Source organism: Cyprinus carpio, chromosome B5 (genome assembly GCF_018340385.1).
Source record: "Cyprinus carpio isolate SPL01 chromosome B5, ASM1834038v1, whole genome shotgun sequence".
Classification (NCBI taxonomy): Eukaryota; Metazoa; Chordata; class Actinopteri; order Cypriniformes; family Cyprinidae; genus Cyprinus; species Cyprinus carpio.
This window is the reverse complement of record NC_056601.1, coordinates 9,111,761-9,132,210: the sequence shown is the minus strand read 5'-3', so window position 1 is coordinate 9,132,210 and position 20,450 is coordinate 9,111,761. Positions and strand designations below refer to the sequence as shown.

General features: G+C 35.0%; 2 protein-coding genes across 3 annotated transcripts; both read right to left on the bottom strand.

The window, feature by feature from the left end:
- Nucleotides 1-99: 99 nt before the first annotated feature.
- Nucleotides 100-4,357, bottom strand: ppp6c (protein phosphatase 6, catalytic subunit). Of its 2 annotated transcripts, none has more exons than XM_019100557.2 (8): nt 4,201-4,357; nt 3,432-3,527; nt 3,256-3,321; nt 2,979-3,120; nt 2,799-2,878; nt 1,367-1,576; nt 702-991; nt 100-378 (listed from the first exon to the last, which is right to left on the bottom strand). In XM_019100557.2, exons 1-7 carry the CDS (start codon nt 4,273-4,275, stop codon nt 743-745), a joined length of 918 nt encoding a protein of 305 aa, XP_018956102.1. In that variant the 5' UTR covers nt 4,276-4,357; the 3' UTR covers nt 100-378; nt 702-742. The 2 variants fall into 2 exon arrangements, with proteins under 2 accessions (XP_018956102.1, XP_018956109.1); XM_019100564.2 differs by having other exon boundaries at nt 742-991.
- Nucleotides 4,358-7,056: 2,699 nt separating this feature from the next.
- Nucleotides 7,057-18,576, bottom strand: myo1hb (myosin IHb). Its single transcript, XM_042724155.1, is given in 32 exon segments — nt 7,057-7,744; nt 7,931-8,030; nt 8,158-8,255; nt 8,456-8,526; nt 8,866-9,001; nt 9,921-9,976; nt 10,107-10,200; nt 10,280-10,363; nt 10,472-10,634; nt 11,015-11,099; nt 11,183-11,251; nt 11,370-11,445; nt 11,569-11,683; nt 11,852-11,969; nt 12,067-12,172; nt 12,361-12,441; nt 12,535-12,581; nt 12,671-12,765; nt 13,314-13,405; nt 13,487-13,567; nt 13,710-13,815; nt 14,239-14,306; nt 14,423-14,542; nt 14,752-14,823; nt 14,963-15,076; nt 15,192-15,290; nt 15,374-15,553; nt 15,631-15,711; nt 15,839-16,037; nt 16,377-16,492; nt 16,909-17,070; nt 18,106-18,576. Coding segments are annotated over 32 exon segments (3,186 nt in total). The 5' UTR covers nt 18,181-18,576; the 3' UTR covers nt 7,057-7,717.
- Nucleotides 18,577-20,450: the final 1,874 nt, after the last annotated feature.

Below are 20,450 nucleotides of genomic sequence, written 5' to 3'. Positions count from 1 at the left end.
ACTCTGCGGTGTCTTAATGTAGTGCCTTTAAAATGGCCATGTGTGCAAAGAATAAGTGATATTTTCATGCTGCCATCGATTAGGATACAACACCAGAAATGTAACTTAATAATAAAGGCGTTTATTTTCAATATTTAATTGGTAAATGGGCTGCCGTTTTTCTACAATAATAAAATACAACAAATCTGAAAAAAAAGAAGATTAAATCAATACAATTATATTAATGTACAAAATAATCACAGCCTCCTTTGTCCTGTTGTCTGGTCATCGCCTCAACCCTTTTCTACACTTGAGAGCAATGAAAAAGAACAGTGTGACTGTTCTGGAGAAATCTGGAGAAGACTGACCAGCACTTGGTTTTTCTTTCTGATCTGTTCTCTGAAAAACAAACACCACATTGCTCTGATCAGGCGAGATGTTACACCATGAACTTTTATCATTAAATGGTCAATGGCTGTTAGATTTACATTTAAAGCCCTCTAAGAAGAGCATGAGGATGTCCACGTATTTACGGTCACATGCTCACATTAACAAGACTGTACTGACCAAATAATGACCAACTTAAACGTAGTCAAAAGAGTTCATAATCTTGCCCATAGTTTACTGTCATCATTCTGGGGAGTACTTCGATCTTTACAAAAATATTTGTTTAAAAAAAAAAAAAAACAAACACGGAGAAATTAAAGACCATAACAACGAACAATGAAAAGGAGAGGGCTGGACGCAGGCGACAATGAAGACCTCAGAGGAAGTAGGGTGTTGTCGTTCTAGGTGGTATGACCCTTTCCGAATCAGGAACGGCCCGGAATAACTTGGGCTCCCTTGTGTTCACATCTTTGAAGACCATGATGGAGGCAATGTTACCACAGCGGTAGCAGTAGTTGGGGGCCGACCAGACGGTCACCAGCTTCTCATCAAACATGAATTTGTAGCCCTCGTGAACCAACTGATGTGCACGGCAAATCAACTTCAAGTTGTTGATATGAACAAACTTTAATGGAAAGAGGAAAAAAAAAAAAAATTCAGGTTTTGGATAAACACTTCTAATTACTAATTAAATATTTCATTGTCAGACTAATATGTAGCGCAAAGCATTTTTCATCAAAATGCAATTCATCCAAGAATATCCAGAGGCCACAAAACTAAATACAATTACATTGGTCTTAGTTTTGATCTGATTTGAAATTACTTTTATTTCTAATTCTCGATTTACTTGGAGATATTTTTGTAAAAAACTTGTGCTAGTAAAGTATATGAAGATGACAACAACTACACCTCCATTTCAACTCAGGCAGCGATTGACAATATGCAGATTTCCAAACTCACTACCTACACAAAACTGACTACACTGAAAGAATGCTCTTACCTCATTGGTAACCTTAGCACCAAACAGCCAGCCAGCACCCCTTGGGCTGATAGCCCAGGTGTCCACATCCTCTGGATCGGACCAGACAAGATCACAAAATGCTCCCTTGTGAGGAATTTCCTGATTGCGTTCAATGGTGCGTATCTGGTCCAGAGTTTTGATGTCAGGTGAAAGGCCACCATGTACACAAAGGATCTGCTCATCTATCAACTGCGGAAGAAATCAAAATGTCACAGTAAGTACAGCAGAAGGAAAAAGTATCCTTAAAAAAAAGAAACATCTGGGCCCGTATTCACAAAAAATCTTTAGGCTATAAGTAGCTCATAACTCACCGATTTAGGACAAAATCTTAAAAATAATGGGCGTGTCGATCCTAAATTTAGGACTCCTACATTTTTGCTCTAATAGTATTTCACTAAGCATTTTAACACTAAAACTAGCTCCTAAATCTGTGAAACAGTAGGAGTAGTGTAGAGGAATCCTAAGTCACTAAAACCAAGCCACAAACTATCCTAAAATGGCATTTGCCGGCAATCTGCCTCAGAATATAAACATTTTAGAAACATTTGACAATACTGAGCTTTTAAAAAGGTATCACCTTTGGTTTTAGAGGTTATCCCAACTCCAAATTTTCCTTTGATTATATCCTTGTTTTCATTAACCAGCTGGGCAAGAAGTAACAGCTGTTTTTGCATCCAGGGTTTTTTTTTAATTTATTTTTTACATTTGTCTATCAGCCATGATTATTCTACTCTGTTAATTAAAAGGCTGTTTATATGCATATTCACTAATTATGAGAAGCACACATGTAAGAGGCTGACAATTAGCTGAACATATACTTGTTTAATTAGTGACAAGTACCCTGCATTTTAAAATCTTTATTTGAATGTGGAAATCAGCCGTTTTATTTTTAAACCTTTATTTGAATACGGCAACATAATATTGTGCTCTACAATATTTCCATGAATAAATCTCTGACAGAGACCATCAGCCAATCACTGTGTGCACACTGACATCATCCATAGCCCTTTCTCTTAGCTCAAGACTCAGCTTTGTCAATAGGTTAAGAGAAAACTCTTATCTAAAAACTTTTACTGCTATTTAGGATTTCTCTTAGTGGTAAAATAAAATGTTTTGTGAATAATGTCCCTGAAGTAAACATTTTTATTTTGTGTACTAAGTACACTATTACATTATAGACATTATGGATGAATATATTTAGTATAGTATAATTTGTTTAAATAATTTATAATAATAAAACGTCATGAGATAGATATATACATATGTATACATATATATATATATATATAATATATATATATATATATATATATATATATATATACACACACACATACATACATATATGTATATATATATATATATATATATATATATATATATATATATATATAATAAAGACAATACTTACAGCAGCAACAGTCAGCATGTCAAATACTTTAGTGCAGTATCGCCAGGCATTAGCATTACCATATTTTGTTTGGCACTCATCTATAAATGCAAGGAAAGAATGGAAATGAAAATCAAAAAGCACTGCACAACAAAATATCAATACAATAAGTATATTACGATTCAATTTCTGCCATCTCACCATAAAAGCCATAGACTTGTGTTATCTGCCTGCTCTCGTGATTGCCACGCAACAGTGTGATGCGGTCAGGCCACTTTGCTTTAAGTGCTAGCAAATATGTGAACGTTTCTAAGCTGTAGTATCCTCGGTCAACAAAGTCACCCTAGAGGAAAGAAAACACACCAGTGTCTATTCAGTATACGCTTGGGGGGGTTGGGGGACATTGTTTCCAATGAGTCACCAAATATGAACTCAAAACAGTGTTTATTATGTATAATTATCTTAATGGATACAATACCATGAAAATGTAATTCGTGTCTGGTACTTGGCCCCCAGTTCTGAAGAGTTCACATAAGTCATAAAACTAGAGATAAAGAAAAGGTTTAAATCAATATGCACGTCGTAATATCAAAAAAAGGATATTGTCACAACATCTGCACGCAACAGAGATGCTTTCATAGGGCCTGCTCGCACCTGTCCATGAATATCCCCACATACAGTGACTGGAGTGGATACTGGCTGTACGTTTGATTCTTCAAGTAGCAGGTCACATACATAGTCACACAATCTCTGTCAAAGCAATAGAAAAGATCACAGCAGGTTGATCGAGTTTGTAAAGGAAATAACATCAGTGAATATGACAGCAGCAGCAGCAGATCAGATCACTGCATCTAAAGTCATGTTAATACATAAAGAATTCATTTAATTCACATTTTTTAATATCACAAATTAGTGGCTTGGATGATACTGTTATGAACTGCATTGCTGCATTATGGACTAATTCAGAAGCCTAGCTGTTTACGTACAGGAGATCAATTTTCAGACAAGAGAACTGAGGATGATTCAGTCAAGACTGAAAACTGGTAAAAAGCAAATATCATAAAATGAGATTAACTAAAAGGCTGACGATGAGAAGTAACGTAGATGGGCGTTTCAAATTAGTGCGCTTGATAGCAACAACATACGTTAGCCACCCCATGTATTTACAAGAAATAATCAGTTACACACCTTTATTACGACTGACTGCTTTTTTGGTCGTATATCCGGTTATTTCTGAAACCATGTATGAGATATATATCCCGGAATACACTGATTGGGTTCATACGCAGCGCTAACGACTGCATTGCACTGACAAACTGCTATTTTACCAGCCATTACCGCGACCCACATGGCTTCAGGATTATATCAACAGCTATCATGTTTAATATTTTGAGAGAAAAATAGAATTGCTGATAATAGTCACCTTTAAGTCGTTCTCTGGAAGGTATTTGCACTGTCTCGCAATTTCAACATACTTATCCAGGTCCAACGGCGCCATTTTAAGAACAACAGTCGATAGAAGAAGCAAAGAGGAAGTCGTTCTACGTCATGCAGGGCGGTAATGATTGGCATAAGGATCGGCCAATCAGTACTTTGATACGATCCTGAGCGCCACTTGCAGCGCCTGCAGGGTCAGTAGTTTCGGTGTTAATCATCTCACGCTCTCGAAATAAACTTGAAAAACACTGTGAGCAATAAACGGAGGCTTACGTTTGAGGAAAAATAAATAAAATAAAATTAGTGAATAGTTAGTGCATCAAAATCCAAGTCCTTTATTAAAAGGATTCTCCATTCATTTACCACGAGGTGGCAACATAACGCTGTCGTTTAATTAAAGGGGTCAAATGATGCTGCTAAAAAGAACATTATTTTGTGTATTTGGTGTAATGGAAAGTGTTTATGCGGTTTAAGGTTCAAAAAACACATTATTTTCCACATACTGTACATTATTGTTTCTCCTCTATGCGCCGCCTTCTGAAACGCGTCGATTTTTACAAAGCTCATCGTTCTGAAAATCGATGTGTGCTGTGATTGGCCAGCTATCTAGCGCGTCGTGATTGGCCGAATGCCTCAAGCGTGTGACGGAAATGTTACGCCCCTTAACATATTGTGATACCCTGTCCGGCTGGAGCATGAGACATAAACATAAAATCCATTATAAACGTGATATAAACATGATTTCTAGTCGTGTCTTCTTTTGGAAGGCCAAACAAAGTAGTTTTGCTTTCACAGTGAAACACACAGCGTATATACGACATGGCGGCGGCGGCAACAACAATACTACAACAAGAATAAAAGGTACGCCTTCTTTCTTTGCGTGAACATCTGGGCGGCGTTATGCAAATCTTCCCACATAGTGACGTAGAGATGTGGGGATGTTTTAGAAGGAGCCGTTTTAGGGGGTGTGGTTGACTGGTAAGTTTTATAAAGAATATATCTTTGGATTTGAGACTTTAGTCTTTGCAACTTCACAGATCTTCTTTAATCACCAAGAGCTTGTAACACTCCAAAGAGAAAGGAAAAATTTTAATCGCATCATATGACCCCTTTAAAATTTAAACTTAGTTCATGACACACTCAGAAAAATTGTAAATATGTATGAATCATGATATATTTGTTTATTTTATTTTTAAGCTTTTATAACAAACATCAGGAAATCATTTTACAGTAAATGTCCACAAAATACTACGTTACTCAGTAATGAATCATTTTATTTCCTTCTTATTAACACTGCACTGCAGTCATGATTCATATATAGTTTATACAATAGCTGAACTGAATTTGCAGGAGAATTCTTTTTTTTTTTATGTAGGCTACATAATTATTATCTTGATTACATTAAGTTGAACATTATACAGATACTAATGTTTGCTGTATTGTAACACCACAACAGCTACACACATTTTATATAGGGCTACAATTGAATGTGGAGAAATGATGATGATGATAATTAGAGCCATATACACATTTTACATGTATGACCATTTCTGTGTCTTATATCAAATGGCATTTTATGTTTGAATGTACACACAAATGTTATGTCTGTCTACATGCATACACTGTTTTGCTCATGTACAGTAGCCTACCGCCGCTGCCTATACGCAGAGCAGTTTGTGTAGGGCACTTCTCCAAGGGTGACACCATCCCATTTGCTCAAAAAAAAAAAAACTTTCGTTCTATATTAATATAAACATGCATATACACAAATATACATTTAAACATGAACATATATACATGATTATAAAAAAATGCATTTTACGGTGAACACAGTAGTCAGTAGGCTAAGCACACATGAAGCGCCATTCTGGCATCCGTGTCCACGCCCACCCTCACCACAGGTTTGCAGCTGACTACTAATGATCATAATTAATGGACAACTATGCCCGGGGTAAAAAACATCTGCAGTCTGGCATCGAGAAAATAAAGAGTAAAAAAGCCCAAGATGAAGCCCGTGCATCCCTTTCCGGTACGTTAATAATCCTGTGAAACTTTAAAAATCCTGTGAAATCCTTGTGTCAACAATACTGACACAATTGACCCAAATTCGAATCCCCCTTTTGCCAAACTTTTTTTTCTCCTTTTTCAAATCTCATATCGCTTCGGAAGGCATTTATTTTCAATAAAAATGAAGGAAATAATCGAAAGGTTGAAAATAAAGTATCGGGTAGGGTTAGGGTAGGTGTAGGGAGGGATTTATTGTCCTAATAAGGTGGCATCCAGTTTTTTATTATTTATTTATTTTTTTTAATTAAAATTATAATTTACACTCAATATGTTATTATTGCATACTGTTTTATAATTTACTACAGTATTGATCTGCAGATAATTGCCACTATTTGAAATAAGTAGTATAAATAGCAGAAGATCCTGCTATTTTATCATAGTATAAAAGGAATCTATAGCTAAAAACACTATTTATAAATAGAATCCATTGCTACACTCACTTAGATCAAATATCCAATGAATTATATTTTTTATTCAATATATTAAATATTTTTAAAAAAATATATAAAACTTTTAAAAAATTTAATTTAATCTTTTTAATTTTAGTTACTTTTTTTGGTTGCTGTAGAGCTACAATTGTAATTTATAAATAATAAAATTTAATTACAATTTATTTATTTATTAACTTTTATGTTTAATTAAAGTTCTATTTTGACCCCTATAGTAGGTGTTTATTATTATTATTATTATTTCCATAATATTTGGGGGAGGGGGCACAACAATACATTTCTGTTTAGGGCACCGATTTCTGGCCATATCACCATCTTTAGTTATGTTTGTTTGTTTGTTTGTTAGTGCAAAGCAAAAGATGGCATGCATTATGTTGGTTTTGGCAGTAATGGAGACATAACAAAATGCACCAACAACATTTACATTTGTTTGACTAAGTAACTGGTGCATATGCAAGGTTTTGCTAAACAGTAACCGTTTAAGATTTTCATGGATTAAAAAGTACTTCTTTTGTTCAAAAAAAAAAAAAAAGCACAGTTAGCGCACAATTCAACACACTCATTTTCATGACACATTGGATATTTATAATAAAACATGGGCTTATAAAACACACATCAAAGAAAATGTACAGTAAATGACTAAAATACAGAATTTAACAAACAAAACAAATAAAATTCAAACTACTGTAATACACCAGTTTTGTTTGTTTTCCTTTCCTCTTTCTAAATAAATTGCAGTGATATTTCATGATTTGTCCTTTGAATTCACACATTAATATCATAGAGCAGTATTTCCCAACCCTGGTTCTGGAGTTCACTGAAAGTACACATTTTGTCTCCGTAATCTTAAACACTCATTTCATGTCTTGGGGCCATTGGAAAACACCATACTATAGGTTATTTTAGGGTAAGTTAAAGTGTTTAATAAACTCAAATGAAATGCATTAATCGGGCCATTGTGGAGAAGGTTTGTGAGGTAAAACTTCATCATCGAGATTTTGTCCGTGCAGATTCCTGCAAAATAAAAATGTGAATGGCTTCAAAATATTAATGCAAGTTATATCAATATACTTTTAATAATAAATATAACAGGGTATACAATTATATGAATATTACTACTGGTCACATATAAAGGTTACAATATATTTTATGCTTCCAGTGTATTCATTATGTTGTATGCATTGGATTATGTGGACTCACCACCATCAAGTGTCCATTTTTGGCTCTGTAGACCATTGATTCACTGCTGCTCTTAAAATCAACAAAGCCCTCTTTGCCAGGCTGGATGTCAAACCTCACACTACAAAATGACAACAGTTCAGTGTATGTATAATGCATTCTTGTTAAATACAATAAACAGTCTATCTCTGTGAGCAGGACTGAGTATCCAAGGCAATTCAGATAGAAATACAGTGTGTATGTCTCACCTCCCTTGAACAATTTTGATGAGCTTGTGGTTTTTTGTCACTACACAGATTTTTGTCAGTGCCTCAAATAGATAGCTGCACTGCAAGACCAGGTCCCCCTAAAACAGAATATTTAACAATCATATATGTATATATTTCAGTGACAGGTTATTGTTCAAATACAGTTCAACAGAAACATAATACATGTTGAACACGTTTCTTTGTTCTGAGGCATGTAAACAAAAGTTTTTTCCAATTTACCATGAGACAGTAATTTCATACAGATACTTCCTGACAAAGATATTCGTTCACCACCTACTTTTTGCTTTGTGTCATCACAAGTGACATGGAGAATCAGGAAGTTGTCACTTAAATCGCTGACAGACACCCCTGTACAAAAGCAAATATTGCTCATGTAAACAATGTATAGTATTATATGGAACTGGATTCAACTTGACTTATTTAGTAATGGTGTGTTACAAGAGGTTAAAAAAGGTCAAACATAAATATAAGACTACAAAAAAAAAAAGTCCAAACCAAACAGACTACTATATGAAGAGGCATGTTTACACCTTTGCCAACTGTTTTTTATGAAATAGGATAATTTCTAGTAGGTATATTTAAGTTAAAATTCACATACTATAAAAACATAAATTATTTAAATAAAATGCCTGTGGAAATCTAAATTGATGACAAATTTCACACAATTATTGGGCATTGAGATGTCACCTTTTAGTGAACTGTAATTCACCCTCTGTTTGATTTTGGCCTCTTCCACCAGATACGCAGCGGCCTGAGTGAAGATCAGTTGTCTGAAACGTGGCCGAAAGCCATTCCTGTCATACTTAATCACTGGAACACTGTACTGTGTAGAGTGAGATATCACATAAGTTTCCCATGCCAATGATACGAACATAATATATATACAGTGCTGCGAAAGTATTCAAACCTCTTCATTTTTTTTTTCATGTTTTGTTGTTTCAGCCTTATGTTAAACTGCTTTAAATTACTTAAAAAATTTTCCCACATCAATCTACACTCTATACACCATAATGGCAAAGCAAAACCTGAACTGTCACAACTTTGTAAATTTCTATATATATATATAAAATATATATATATATATATATATATATATATATATATATATATATATATATATACAAACTTAAATAAGTACATTGCATAAGTATTCAAACCCTTAACTCAGTTCTTACACAGCTGAAGCATCTTTACAGCCTCAAGTATTTTTGGGTATGATGCAACAATGAGAACCTTCAACGAATTTTTCTGAACTCTTCCACAGATGTGTGGTTTGATGCAATCCTGTCTCTGAGCTGTACAGGCATTTTTTTTTTTTTTACCACAGAGCTTGGTATTTGCTCTAATATGCATTTTATTCAGATGTGTGTGCCTTTCCGAATCATACTCATTCAACTGAATTTACCACAGGTTAACTTCACTCAAAGTGTGGTAACATTTACAAGCAAAATGAATGCTCCTGAGCTAAATTTCAACTGTCCCAGATAAGGGTATGAATACTTATTAAATGGAATTATTTAAGTTTTTTAATAAATTTGCAAAGATGTTAAAAACCTGTTATTTGCTTTAGAATTATGGTGTGTGGAGTGTAATAAAAAAAAAAAGTAATTTAAAGCAGTTTAACATAAGGCTGCAATAATAAAGTGTGGAAAAAAAATATGAAGTTTGAATATTTTCGCAAGGCACTGTATATGCATATATATGTGTATATACCTATGTAAATTGATTTTAGTTTCATGTACCTTAATGCCCTCAGGACAAATCAGCTGCAAGACTTTGATGTTTATGTCTTGTTCACCTGAAAAGACAAAGAATGAACAAAGTGCTATAATGTTTATTCATAAGGTATACCCTGGTCTTTGCATTAACACATTAAAAGGTTTATGGCAACAGCAGCATTTAAAAAGTAAATAAATCAAAACTCTTACTTATTCTAGTGTCAGCGAAGGGTTGGCATACGCTCTGAGGGTAGTTCTCTTTTCTGCCTTTGAATATGTCACTGGTCAGTGCTTTAATTTGCAGCTGAAAGTAAATTTGAGCTGTAAATGGATTCCAGCCAGTGAATAAAGTGTGAAAATAAAAATTCAGACATTTTTTTTACCTGCACCTTCTGCTGTGCACTGATCCCTCGAACATACTTCCGTACGAGGAGACGTGTGTGCAACTTACGCAAGAGCACTGAGGCCTATATTATAACAAAATATATTTTCATTACAGTGAAAAATCACTTTCAGCTATAAAACAAAACTTTGCATGGTTTCAGTAATAATGGATTAATTAATATATGGAATACCTCTTGCATTATGGGTGGAGGAGTTAGCCAGATGGTTTTGTCCAATACTGATTTTGGCAGATTGTCTTTGAGTCGAGTGAGGTAGCTCTGTCTGACAAAGGCCAGATAATCAGAGTTGTCCATGCTGACAGGCTGATTCCTGTTCATGAAGCCCTTAATAAACCTGCAGGATGGGGAAAAAATTTTTTTTACAACTCAGATATCATAAAATATGTTCCATTTATCTGCTCCAAAAATACAATAAAATCAGTAATATCGTGATCGTCACTTTTTTCACATTTTAAAAAAATAATATAATTGAAAATAACCTTTCTATTTTAATTTTTTTTATGTAATTTATGTTGTACCTGCTCAAAAAACATTTCTTATTATCAATGTTGAAACCGCTTGAAGGAATAGTTCACCCAAAAACAAAAATTCTATTGTTTATTACCCTTTAGATAGATAGATAGATAGATAGATAGATAGATCAATAAAACTTTAATTCAGTTTCCATTCATTGACTAACTGACAGTGAAGCATCTGTCATGATAACTGTCTCACTTCTTGATGACTTTGACAGCCCAGGCTCTCCTTTCCCTTTCTCTTCTGGCCTGAAGGCCCCGCCAACATGTCTCAATCTTGGTAGCTGTTAAAAATGAATTAAGAGTGATGTTATATGTATGGTTTTAATAAGTATCTGTAGTATTTTAAACCAAAAAAGATCAATACCTGCTTCCCTCTGCCTCTGGTATTCTCCTTTTACCCTATAGCCTTTGTATTTGGCCTGGATTCTTGTGGCTGTAACAAAAGAGATTTGAGACACCAACCAATCAGGTCAAAGCTGACATTGCAAGGATCATCACGACCCCTTCAGGGAATGGCAGTCTTCGTTTGTCAGATGTTGCTGGGGCCTTACCCAATTCATGCTTGCAGATCTCAAACGCATCTTCAGTGGCAAAAAGAGTCCTGGGATGGCGAATGAAGATTTTTGTTTGAGAAATAAGAGGAAATAGAAAAAATATATATTTCAGGAAACACTAGGAGATAACAGATATTTTCTGGTCCTAGAAGAACAACACAGTATGATACATTAGCAGTAGCCTGTACAGTTTGTACCTTCCCATCTTGTACTCGTCTGGTTTGTAGCCAAGGTGTTTGATGAGTCGCTGTACTCCCTCTGCTGGTGTCCCCTTCCAGTGTGGCCATGTGTCAGGACATAGAGCCTTATATCTGCAAAGATAAGCATCGAGGTTTGTCACATGTTTGCAGGTGAAATGTAGTGAGAAGATAACTTCAAAGCAACACTAACTGAATGCACTGTAACTTTAGACAGAAAATGTCTGGCAAAGGCATGAAAGACAACTGAAGTCATAATGAAAACACACAATGCAAATGCACCTTTTCAGGAAGATCTCGTATCTTCTCCTATAAGCAAACCCAGCACGCCTGACTCTCAGGTGCTCCATTAACCCCAGGTACTTGACTTGATGTCTCACCATGACATCATCAAAGCGGTCTGAGGTAAGGCGAGTGAGAGAGAGATCACTGGCACAGTCTTGTAAAACATCCAGCAGACAAAACCACTAACCAGAGGTGTGAAGTGAAAGGCTCACCTGGCTGCTTACAGTGGTTGGGTTTCAGACACCGCACATACCATGGATCCTTGGTCATGAGGATTTCAGTGAGGCCTGCAAGGCTGCTCTTAAACTGGGTGGCTACCTGTTAAAAAACATACTGGTCAAAAATGTATTTTTGATTCTCATTGGTTATCATCCATAATGATACTACACTAAAACTATAATAAATCTGCAAATTTGTTTTCTCGTAGCCTGAAAATTAACATTAGGAATACGTAATAGACAGAAAGAGAGTAAGAGAAGTGTCTGTTTAAACATCTTTCACTGTACCGTCTCAGGTCTTTTCTTGCCGTCAGGTTCAATAGTATGGAAGCAATGCTGTATAATACTGTTCTTAGACTGTCGCATGACTAAACAATAACAAACAATTTTTGAATTTATGTCTATTATTTTTTCAGTTATGTCAGGCCAAGAGAGAATGCATACTGTGGTGAAACCTCTTACCTCTTTAATGTTTCTGTACAGAAGATCATTATTTTTGTCAATAAATCCTGACATGAGGAAATCATAGAGGTCAAGATAAGGAAATGTTTTAAAAACCTTATTTGTCTTTAAACTGTTTACATTAAATGAAACTTACCAACAACTGAGTAAGTAACCTCTCGGGCATAGTGTAGCAGACGAAAATCACCTCATTCAAGGGTTTTGCATGTTTTCTGGTCAGCCAACTTGTGCCTGAAATTTAGAAAAAGTAAACTTGATTAATAATTGAATACAATGCTTCGCACATTAGTGCCACAATACTGACATTTTAGTGGTTCTTCTCATTTCAGTAAATGCCCATGAGTCTATCTAACTTGTATATTCACAACTTAGTCATGTCTGGATTTAAAAACTTGCAGGTTTTAGCTGAGGACTAGGATTGTAATATCAGTATAAAAGGAAGTGATCTGCATTCCGTATCTAAAAAATTAGCTATTATTTTTTTTAGGGATTTATTTCAAAGCGTGTCCATTCTTGCTCCTCGAGGGCCACCTTCCTGCAGAGTTTGGCTCCAACACACCAGCTTGGAAGTTTATTGTGATTCTGGAGACCTTGATTAGGCGGTTCAATTAGTACTTTAGATAAACTCTGCTGGAAGGTGGTCCTCCAGGAACAGGATTGGACAGCCCACAAAATCCTACAATGCCTACAAAAGAGTCATAAAATGAATAAAATCATCTGTTGATATGATAGCATTGAAATACCAGAATTAAGTCAGTTTAAAGTGAGAAGCTACCCACGTGACAAAATGAGGGTGACCGCACATCTTCTCCTCTAGCTTCTCCAGGAATGTGAAATCTGTGGCTTCTCCAGGACGCAAACATTCTTCATCCTTTAATTGCGGGATACATGACATAAAGACTGTGACTTAATCGTCTTGATGTGTATGTCAGCTTGAATCAGTTCCACGTACCAGTATTGATATGATGCCTCTATGTTTCTCTTCCACCAGGTCACAGATGATCTTGTTGTTAAAGTATGGCACTGGCTCCCACTGAAAAATGTCAACATGGGAAAAATGCTTATCAATGCAAATATGCTAAAACACAAGGTGAGGCAGATCTGTGTCCCAAAGCATTTACATAACATTACTATCTGTAAGTGTAACAAATGCTGTATGTATTTAAAATATTCACCTCGATTCCCTCCATCTCATACTCCTCCTGCTCTGATTTGAGGGTGAGCTGGATGAAAAGTTGCTGAAGCTTTTCATTGCAGAAGTTTATGCAGAACTGTTCAAAACTGAGGAGAAAAGCACTAGTAATCACACACGGTAAATATCAATCCGTCAAAACATATATCTATCTATTAAATCAATGTTGAAAACAGTTGTGCTACTTAATATTTTTGTGGAAACTGTGATACACTTTTTGATGAATAGAAAAAAAACAGCATTTATTTCAAACAGACATTTTCTGGAACATTATGTCTTTTCTGTTAAATTACAATCAATTTAATGCATCCTTGCTAAACCTCACTGACCCCTTTTAAATGATAGATGGCCCATTTATTTGTGCCTAGAGGGCTTGTTCTGACACTATATTGATAAAAAGGTTACTAATTTGTTTTGTTAACTCATTAACCCCTTTTAAGACTTTTCTTGAAGGAAACCATTACAATAAATGTATTCAGTGAGTGTGCATGACCGCAATGCTTCAGGGTCACCTGTTCACGTCAAACACTTCAAATCCATAGATGTCAAGCAGTCCAATCACCGTCTTTCTTGTTGAATCCTGCATCATACATATTATAAATAGACTGATAACCTAATAATCCATCAACTAATTCATGTATTTTTATAAACCACTATAAAAAGCATAATTTGTCAATTCCATGTAATCATGCATACCTTATTTACCAACGATTCATTAATCTTATTAACAAGCCATGTGAATGTGCGTCCATAGATGGCTTTGGCTAGTGCATCTCTGGCATACTTTGCATGTTCAGCGGTGAAAGGGCTTAGAACCTGAAAATGATCAATACTACATAATCAAGGATTTCAAGGGTATAGGAAATGTTAAAAAAAAGAAACATACTTAATATTCCATCTCTAAAGCAAATGTTTAAAATCATTTTAAATGTACATTTATTTATCATTTAATAATAACTCTGTATAGCAATATGAATGTAAAACATGCTTTTTGTGCAACAGTTCATGTGTCATACAAGTCTTACCTCTTCTGCTTTGGCTTCAATCTTTCTGTGAGTTAAACCCTCTTGTAAGATGTTTGAGGGGATGCCCAATAACTGACAAGAATAAATAATAAAGAAAGGAAAGAGAGAGAACTAACTAACTAAGAGGTCAAAATTGGCATTACAGTGTAAACCGTAAACCTTCTAATGCATAATGATTCAAAAACCTGATAGAAGTGTCGGTGGAAAGTACCTTTGACAACCAGTGTACTTCCGCACTGCTGTTTAATGTGGCATAACCATGGGCACTGGCCTCAAAGTGAACATTGCCGAGATGAAGGACACTGGCAATAATTGCAAACAGATGCTAAAAAAGACCAAACATATTAAACAATGACTTCTCTTCTTAAAAAGCAGCCTTCCGGACAAAAACCAATTAACACGCTCTAACTCAAATCAATATGAGATTGATAATCTCTTACCTCTATATCCTTTTCACTAAACTCAATGATAGTAAGAGCTTTCTGTACAGTTTTCCAGTCACTCTTGTCATTGATGGAGCTCACTTTGGCACATTCTCCCTGTCCAGAAAATCGATTTTGAACAATAAAATGAATATGCTTTATGGCACTGACATGTCTATGCATGTATCTGTGCTTCTCACCTGAATAAGATAGCGGTATTTCTGACAGTTTCGCTCCAAGCCAAGCCAGCGAAGAAGCTCATCCTCCCCTCCCTCAACTAACTGATAGAAGATGTGGAAGTTCCTTTCTCCATGATTTTGGTGGACCACCCTTGACTTCTCCAGTAAGTAGCTTAAGATGTGGCCACCAACTGCTGCTCCCTGGAAGAAAAAAGCATTTGTTTACATTTGTAATCAGAACTGTCCGTCCTTCTACTTCTGTTCAAATCGGACTTTACCTGATGGTCAAACTGTATGTCCATGTACTTTCCAAATCGACTCGAGTTGTCATTTTTCAGGGTTTTGGCATTTCCAAAAGCCTGGAGATATAAAACGCTCAGCATCAATATTCTTTTACATGATACTTTGCTACACTTTGAGCATGTGCATTCAGAATATACCAAAGTTTTCAATGGCTCATTTCATACAAAAAGCTTGATTTCTGACCTCCAGCACTGGATTGGAAAGTAGGAGCCGATCTCTCACATTGTCCAAGAGTCTAGTGCTAGGACAGCACACTGCATAAAACTGCAGGACTTTCTTAGAGGCCTCTGTCTTGCCAGCGCCACTTTCACCAGAAATGAGGATGAAGTGGTTGTTGGTTTCACTAATCATTGTCCGGTAAACATTGTCAGCAAGTGCAAAGCTGAGAGATCAGAAAAATAACTCATGTAAATAACTACATGTAAAATAAACAATTTATCCATATCAATGTTCTTTAAAAAAGTATATATGTAGAAAGTATGTATACAGTGCTCTTTAAAGGTTTTGGGTCAGTACGATTTTTTTATGTTTTTGAAAGGTCTCTTATGCTCACAAAGTCTGAATTTATTTGAAAAATACAAAAAACAGTAATATTATGTAATATTATAATACTGACCCCAGATTTTTAAATGACAGTGTATTTTTCCTGTGTATAGTCAAGTCACCATTATTTATATAGCGCTTTTTATAATGTAGATTGTATATATATATGCAAACTTACATATGAGGAGGCAGCTCAAAAAAGTTGACCCCCATATAAATGTCCATTTGTTTCTTGGTATAGATACCCAACTCCTTATATGGATTAACTGACACCAGGAGGGTCCCAATGTAGGTCTAATAGAAATACAAAGATTTCAGAAAAAGTTAAAAGCCAGTATTCAGCCTCAACAGAGTACTGAGTTACAAATATAAACTATCATGGGTTAAAGAAGGATCATAAGAAAATATGACTGTCTCAGCAGTTTCATTTAGGAGGTTGTTTATCCTTGTAAGTTGCCCTTGATGACCTTCAACAGAAAATACCTCTGTGCTGAATCATCAGCAAAGTGAGTTTCCAGTCGCTGTGATAAGGCAAATTAGATGTATAGAGAACATTTTCACTTAATAGACTAGCTGTGTGCATTGACCTGTGTTCAGCATGAGAGTCCACATTATTCTCTCCCCAATCTCAACAATGAAAGTAACTGTGATACTGGATATTGCATTGCCTGCAGTCTATTCTAAGAGGTCATATGAGGTGCAGGACTCACATATATGAGGTTCTCATTAAACCGTTTTCTGAGGTTGTCCATAAATGCTGTCTCACTGGTGTAGGCGTCCAGGAGAACAAAGTCCTGAATGCCCACCCGGTCCCTAGCTGTCAAAGACCCCTCCATATCCTGCAGGATCCGCTGGCAGCGCTCCTCCAAACTCTGTTAATCACAGACATACAAAAGAAAGAAAGAAGTTGATCAGCATTAGAAGTTGCTTGAAATTATACACCTATTTGTTTTATTTTGATTATTTATATTCTTCAGGACAATTACTGCATAAAATCTTGTAATTGTATATGTTTAACAGTAATTGCTACAAATGTACACAAATGACCAACATCATCAACTTTCTCAGGCGTTTTTACATCACCCTACATCCAGTAATATATCATTTCAGATGTGGCCTTGAACAAATCCTGTCAACAACATGCCATGAATCCTCCGAGCGCAGCCTCTACTTATCTAATCTAAAGTGTTTTTCTGCACAATCTGTCAAAAGGGACGTTCATCAATCAACACTGAGAATGGCAGGGTCCACCCCGGTCTTGACAAACAGGAAGGATATTGTTTTCATGCGCTGATAAAATCATATGTCCTCTGAAGTTGTGTTTTGAAAGAAGTAAATGGCCCTCAATATTACCGTAAAAAAGTTTTTACAGGAAAAATAATTATTGTGGTTAACTTACCACATTTAGTTAAAGATTCACAGTAAAATATTTTAAAATGTATGGTTTTGGAAGTAAAAACTATTACCATACTATTACCATATAAATATCATTGCACAAATATTAACAATATATTAAAAGGCTAAATATTTTTTTTTTTAATTTTTTAACCAAAGAAAAAAATTTGTTAAAGAAAAGTATACATTTTAGTTGCAGAAACACTGTGATTCTCAGTTTGACATTTTATTCCTGAGTCATTCTATTACTAAACTGTTTCATAAAAAGCTGAGGCACAGTTCTGCAGTTTATTTACTGAGAGACAGCACAGTGAGCTGTATTACAACATTACTTTGGCTGTATCAACATCCTTTATTCACTACAAGAATACATTTAATATTATACATCAGCAGCTGCATAATATTTTACACAAACAAAATATGTACCTTTTTGGTTCTCTTGTGTTATAGGTCTGTCTTCGACCTGAAATATTTAAAAATTTAATCTAATATGAAAATATGGGAGTCCTTACCTTCAACGCAGGGAATGTTTCTCTGAGAACTGATGTGGGAATTGTGTGTGTCTTATGCAGTTTTGTAAAGAGCATCTGTGATTATTTCAAGTACAACAGGAAACACTGTCATATCACACTCACCACGTCCACCATGGGAAGTCATTAATAAAAAGTTTGCGAAGGAAGCGGGGGTCTGTGAGTATGTGTGTGTCAAGAAACATCTGTCTGAAACAGAAATCATTATGGATTTATTGTCTAGCATCCTGAAAAGCTCAGCTCAGCATAGGTTTGTTCTATCTTGGTTCCCTTAAACCAGAGGGCAAATCTATTTCTATCCGAGATTACAGGGTTCCGTTCCTGTCATGGGATGGTATTTGGGGCAAGGTCACGGACATACGAAAACTCTCATACAAAAATGAACTATTCCTGTCTGGTGCTACTGATGTTTGATTTACCTCTAAGAATAGATGGAACACACACTCCTCTCTTTCTTCCTCATACACCAACACACACACACACACACACAAATATGATTAATAATATCTTATTTCAAGAAGCACATCATCTGAAACCACATGAGTACAATAAGTTTACAATTCATCAGAAAACATCCTTTTCGGAATTGTCCAGTTGTGATTAATGTACTCTATTATGCAATAATGTATCATATTTGATACAGAAATTACTAATGCCCTTTATTTATTAACATGATCAAAACTTTGCATTGATAGTTTATACTTTTTAGCAAGTAAAAATCCTTTTACTATAATTATAAAAAATTTTTGCTATGAAATCTTTACTGTTTTTTTAGGTAAATGTAAGAATAACTTTTGTTAGTACTAAATCAAGATGAGCACTTACTGGACTTAAGTAAATAAATATAAGTATCAAATATGATACATGAGGCTTATGAGGAATGTTTATTTGTACATTTCTAAATCATCATTGTACTGTATTGCATTATTTGTTTTTCCCCTCACAATAAAAACCAGAGCTTTGATCAGAAAACTTAAATAGGCTACTTAAAACTTTAAATTTCATTTTACTAAGACATATTAATGGGAGATATAGTGACAACTTATATTTACATGCATTTGAAGTAGTTTGCTATAGACTGTTTTAAAGATCTCATTTATTTACAAGTTACCAAAATTTCATCTTACTTTTTGGCCATCTAGATATCAGCAAATGTTCCAAATGTCACATTTTTGCTCAGTTTGGGCCTATGATTAAAACAGAGAAGGATGTTCTCCTACTACATCATGATTCATAAAATGCATCAAATATATACAAATGAATCAAATAAAATGTTCAACAAAAAACACAACTTTTATTTTTTTATTTATTTATCTAATATTTTGTAAGTGTTAATCAAACTGTTCAGTAAAAAAAAAAAAAAAAAAGATTTTTACGATTATTTCATGTCAGGCTTTAGATAGTTAAACAGTTACTGACAACATTACTAAAATAAAACGCACTTAGTTAGCTGCCAGTCAGCTGTGTACCACAAAAGCGGAAATGCTCTGAAAGATAAAGCTGGCATCACACTTGAATCCTGTCTATCACTTAAACCAGAGCCAAGAGGGGATGCCAAGCCTCTGGCAGTCTGTCAATGTTCTTCTCTCATTACACACAGCATGTCGTGTAGTGCATCCCTTTAAAAGACAATCATGATCTTAACTTTAAACTCAGGGCATTTCTTGTTACAAAACCCTTTTTTAACTTTACCATTACTTGATTACAACATCTGAATATTTATATAAAACCACAAAAACTATAAAAGTACAATATAACATATTATAATAATTGAATATACTATATACACACAAAAAATATATATTATATATCATGTATACACATATTATTCTTGCTACCATTGTGTGAGGTTAAGTTTTTTTTCTTCTTTTTTTTCTTATAATCAAAACTGATCAGGTCTGAATTGGAAAAAACGAAAAGTTAATTTACACGATGACTTAGATTTCCACTTTGGTGTCACTGTTATTAGATACATCCTGCTGTATTTCCAAGTGAGTCACAGAAGACATTAAAGCTGATTTTAATGGAGAAGGAAAGTCTATCTGGTTAACTGACCATCATCTGAGAGGCCATTCTATTGTCCCAAAACTCCAGTATGTCACTGGATCCCAGTGCTCAGCTCACAGTATGGCTTGAGACTTCGGAAAGAGCTAGAGCTCATCATTTGTCACTGGCCCACATTCTTCTAGAACACCCACTACACAAAGACTTGACAAATTTTGCTGCTTAATTTAAGTCTAAATCTGAATTGCCTTACCTTCATTTAAAAAAAAAATCTTTATGGGTATTAATGAGAACTCAATTTTTCCTCAAAACAATGTTTTAAC